A 5,327-nucleotide genomic window follows, 5' to 3' on the forward strand; every position below is an offset into this window, starting at 1 on the left:
TTAACTCGTAGTCGCAGTCGCCGCGCTGAAGTATTTGGTTTTTAAGGGTTAGTACCTCGTTCTGAAGCGCTACTAGGCATGTATCGAAATATCTTTATTTGGGCTAATTCGTGTTCTTTGGCCGTAAGGTGTTGCTTATACTGTTTTGTTTTCTTTTTATATCGTTTTGCCGCTGTCCGGTCCTTGATACGGTACATTTTGATTATCCTCGAGCCCTAGCTGTTGCTCTGGTCGCCTGGCCCATCCCTATTATCCGGATCTCCGCTATCGTCTTCGATCGTTGTGGTCCGATCGACTCGAGAATTCGGGCTTGATGTAAATAGTCTGCCTCGAATACTAATCTTTATTCTCTTGGAACCTCGTTGGTGGGCTGAAGTAGTTGGGGCATTCGTATTGGTTCTCGTCTCTGTCTGGCTCGATGCTTTACCGGATCGAGGATGGGGTACTGATTGCAATTGCGCATTGGTAGGAGACCAAGCCTCGCTTCTATACGTGTCCACGAATGATGGCAGCGGTTGTTGTAGGTTTTTATCTCCGAGTGCGGGCCAGCTGGTCGCTTGAGAAGCCCAAGTAGTGAATGTATCTGTTATACTAGTTCTAAAGTGTGAAGCTTGCAGGCTCTGAGTACCAAAATCTAGATGCGAAGTATATTCGAAGTCGAAAGCTCCGTGTTTATTATGTACGGGTTCGGCTCTCTGGGCGTCCTATCTAATCCATTGCTGGCATCGGAGGTCCCTACCTGGGGAGACTAAGTAGATCTGGTCTGGAGGTGTGGGATAGAGGTTAGATATATATGTACGTTAATAGAGAACTGCAAACTACATGAGGGAGCTAGTCAAATGTAGATGGAGGTTGGAGAGTAAAGTGGGAAATCTGGAGACAGCTGGACAGTGTTTTGCATTGGCGAAGTGGGGCGTAACGGAGTAAGACCCGGAGCGCGTCGGCTGTTGGCTAAACCCCGCTATCCGGGCATAGCTGCTGACTAAAGCGGCCAAAACCGAGTAGGAATTAATCAATTAATAATTAGTTAATCATGGTTAAACTATGACTTATGTCCTAAACTCCCTTGGCCTCTCTGTTGTAGGAGAGAGGGTTTTTCCTTAATACTGACATCGTTGGCCGTCCTTGTGATGTAACCTTGAATTATCTCGCAGTTGCAACCGCCGTGCTCGAGAATCTGAGTCCTTAGCGAGAGCACTTTATTTTTGAGCGTCGTTATACAGGCATAGAGATGAAGTCGGTCTTGTGTAAGCTGTCTCTCCTTTGCAGTAAGGTTGATCTCGTATTGTTTCGTCTTCTCTCGGCTTCGTTTGGCGGCAGCTCGATTCTTGACGCGATATGGAGTCTTTTGGCATGGCTTGGCATCGCTGGCACCCTCGCCCGACATTCCATCGTTCCCTTGCCCAATAATTTTCACTGTTGGAACATTAGTACTTCCGCTGTTCGTACTGGTCTTCTCTAGAGCCTGCTCCAAGGTCTGACCAGCGGAGGACCTTCGATCGGTTGGCTCGTTCGTCACATTATGCATCTCATCTGAGGCTGACTTTTGTCTGGGCGTTTGCTTAGAGCGAGATTGGCTTTCCGAGAGTTGCTGCCATCTTGGAGTCGTGCAAGGTGTCTCCATGGGTTGAAGCCATTGCTGGGGTAGTTCGAATGCCGCGGGCTCACCGGGTTGTACATCTGGCTGCGGATTTGAGGCCCAACTGTTGGACTGTTGCGCATACTCTGAGGTAACGTAGCTCGGCGCGACGGCAACTGCGTTCCATGGGTAATGGCCGTGGAAGTCTGAAGTCCAGTTCTCCGAGCCCACTGAGGCGAGAGAGCCGCCTGGAGAGACCAACAGCTCCGCCGAAGAGGTGTTGTAGTAATTCGGGTCCGGCCAATACTGATAGGGGTAACAATCATCGACGGTGGATAGGTACTGGTGTCGTAATACGGGATCGACGGTCATGGTCTCGTCGCCTTGCGGCGCAGTTGCCATCGGTATTTCGTGATACGTGGGCCGGCCGTCCATACCAGCTGGGTTGTACCTGTCGAGTGCCCTGTCAGCTGACCGAGATCTAATTAGAATGGGGGAAGGTAAAAGTACGAGAATTCACGATTCTTAACCGTCGATCCTTGAAAGGCTTGGCGCGTACGTTGGCTGATTCGACGCCGTGAGCTTGTTGCAAGTGAACCTCTGCTCCAGCGACCCACTCGCTTCGAGTCTAACAACCCTACTGAGCCATGGTTTGTTAGCTACGTCAGTGTTGTAGAAAAGTACTGATGAAAGCGATAGCTCCTGGGTCCGGGAAGTGCGGACATGGCCCTACCTTGGAACGGTATACAACCCTAGCGTCAGCGCAAAAAGGGTCAACATACAAGCGGATGGTTGTCAAGTTCACAATGTGGTGTCGAGCGATGGGGCCATGATAGACTATTTGAGCCGGCTCTCAATGGAACTGTCAGCTTGCAGCTAAGATGAGGGGGGAAGCGCTGCGACTACAGAAGTCAAAGCGACTGGCCTGGTACTGCTATCCTCTGAGACTGAGAAGGCGGCATTCGAGGAGCTCCGCGAGATGGAGGGGAGAAGACTCATGTCTTCGTCCAGGAGGCATTGTACACACCATTTTGCCAGTCAGAGGTCCGTGCCGCATTGCATACTGTCTACACGGCAGACAGGACGCCGTGGCTTGCATACGAGTCGCAATGAGACTTGTGATTTACGGCAGGGATGGCTACAGTTGCTTTGCAATCCTACTACGATGTTCAACCCCCTGCTACTACCAAGGAAGGGCAGTTGTCCAGGGTCTGTTTGCAGTATTAGCAGGGCTTTGAGCAGCGACAGACACGGATGTTCTAAGGTCTCGATATAAAATCCTCCCTATGCCCAGTGACCTTACAAAAAATCTGATCTCGTTCTCTTGGTAGGTACTTCAAAAAGGACCTGATTAGGAACACGCCGGGCTGGCGTGGTATACGGACACCTGTCCCGGGAGTCCACTTGTTCGCGCATTGAATTGACCAGAGGATGGGCTTCGCTAGACATGGCCCAGACGGCCCACATGAAATCACTACTATAACGGGAATATCTCTCTAGTAGTGGATTGGCGATGAAGATACAGCCAGTCCAGAACCATTACTTCAAGACAAAAGCCGGCAGCCACGCTTGAATCCATGTCAACCCTTCTCACACCGCAAACCATCGACTAACCTACCTGAACTACCGTTGTTACTTTTTATCACAGGCAAATGTTCCGGGTGAGATACTGCATTGGGTATCTCCAGGAATATCTGCACCGCAACGGTGCCGCGTTGTAACACAGGCGACAAGGCGATAGGAGGGCACAGAATGTGAAAGTCACACATCTTTAACACCAGTTGGCGCACACATGGTAGAATCGCACACGATCGGGATTACTTGCCAACATCGGTATGATTTCTTTACAGGTGGACGTTGGCTTTTGGGGATGTGCCAACTATCGCCCTGGGACACGGCAAGTGGGTGCAATCCCGTCGGCCGTGTGAGGGGCTGATTGACAATTGACAGCCAATCGGTCTTAACTCCTTGGTTCCACTGCAGACACCTTGTCATCCGCGCGGGCCCGTTGGCGAGGTCGATGTCGGCATGTCAATCGCGTGCTTGAGTCTTACAGACAATGGACATGCATTTCCCTGCCTCCCTTGCCATGCCGGTCTCGTATGATACTGGCAGATATGCGAATGATATCTTGATGCGGCCGTGACTCTGTGAACATGGGTACATGCAAATGTGGAAATGGGCTTTGCTGACATTGGGAGTAGCAGTGCATACTTCATTTGATCGTTCATGCTTTGGTCCAGTGCCTAATGGCCAGCGTCAAGGCCGGCAAAGCCTCGACAATCTTGGGGCTGCACAGACCCCGTGCCGGAACCCCGGCTCTGATGTGCATTCGGATCAAGAAAGCAAAGCCTGGCCTGAAGTTGGATGAGTCGCTTGTGTAGGCGCCATAAAAGCTACCTTATTCAAAGAGACCAAAGAACTGCGCAGCTGCGTGTGATCGGTAATCCCGCCAGGAGCTCAACATTCCAGTGCCACACCGAACCAACGGGTCAGCAGAAAACTCCTCGAAGACCGCTCGCCTTTGACCCTTACGGTGTAGCCTGGTCTTTACACCCCGCAGTGGCGTGAGGGTGCTGTGCTCTCAACTCTAACATGCTCGATAGTGAACGTAGGGCGTGACCGATGGCAACGTTCGCGGCTATAGTCCCCATTGATAGGCGAGTTGTTGCCCTATTCAACCTTTTATATGCTAACAATATTGGCCTTGGGAGCCTTTATTAGAGTTTCAGACCATAAAGCCTATGTACAGCATCTAGTCACCGCAAAACCAGAGCTTACGGCGGCGTCTCATTGCCAAGACTTCTGACTCTGCACCTTGACAGAAAGGGTTTTGTTGCGTACTTCCGAGCTGACTGCCCCGTCGTGCTGACTCTGGGTTACGTGGCGCGCCAACCAACCCATGCCCTGCTCTCTACCGATAACCGGATGCAGAATGAGGCACACGCGGATGTCCCACCAAGTTAGGGAGACCAAGGGTATCCGAACCACTTGATCTATCGCTGTGTCTCATTTTCGTGTGAAATCCCACGATTCCTAGCACTACGGCGGAATCCGCTTATGGAGCACAGCCAAGAGATAAAAAGAAACTACGCAAGGCAACCGCTGATCTGTTGACCATAAATGACGGTTCTCATGTGATGCGAGACCAAGAGTGTAGGTACGAATTGGAAGATCGTAGGCGATATGTTTAAGCGGCGCTCAAAAGGCCCCTCACCTGAGAAAAGAGTGATGGCCCCCCGTATCCCAAGCGCCTACGCGTGTCTTGCGCCCCTGTGGTAATTCGAGTTCTGTGAGGTGATTAGACTTTTAGACCTTTTCATTGGTTTTTCAATGTCTACTGGCACATGTCAAGGTTCAAGATTGACAGAGACAGCTGGTTGTGAATCGCGGGGCTGGTGTCAATCAGCTGGTGTCAGTCGAGCCCAGGTTCCGGGGTAGAATGAACCTATTGAGGATCGCCACATCGATGGGCGAAATTCTCGCCTCCATTCAATCCCTTCCTCTTATATCTCTGGTATCGTTCTATTGAGGAGATTAGCGGAATGCTACTGAAGGCATACCCTCAGAATCCCCCCTTCCTTAGGTTTTCTTCTTATTCCTGCATCCTTTCAGCGGTTCCGGCCCATTCTAGACCATTTTGCGATCACCATGGGTGCAAAGCCTGGTTGTTGCATCAAAGGACGTCGGCACGCCATAATACAGGTTTGCATATCCGAGCAAGGGGCAACGGAGGCGATCTCCAGCG

At 51.0% G+C, this 5,327-nt stretch overlaps 1 protein-coding gene across 1 annotated transcript; it reads right to left on the bottom strand.

Moving 5' to 3' along the window:
* Window positions 1–1,042: 1,042 nt before the first annotated feature.
* On the bottom strand, window positions 1,043–1,981 carry HER10_EVM0003074 (bZIP transcription factor; the record flags this gene model as incomplete). The annotated part of the gene is made up of 1 exon (XM_035472760.1): window positions 1,043–1,981. The coding sequence occupies one exon, from the start codon at window positions 1,979–1,981 to the stop codon at window positions 1,043–1,045; it is 939 nt and encodes a 312-aa protein (XP_035327762.1).
* Between the last annotated feature and the right edge of the window lie 3,346 nt (window positions 1,982–5,327).

This window comes from Colletotrichum scovillei (assembly GCF_011075155.1).
Source record: "Colletotrichum scovillei strain TJNH1 chromosome Unknown Contig00010, whole genome shotgun sequence".
Taxonomy (NCBI): Eukaryota; Fungi; Ascomycota; class Sordariomycetes; order Glomerellales; family Glomerellaceae; genus Colletotrichum; species Colletotrichum scovillei.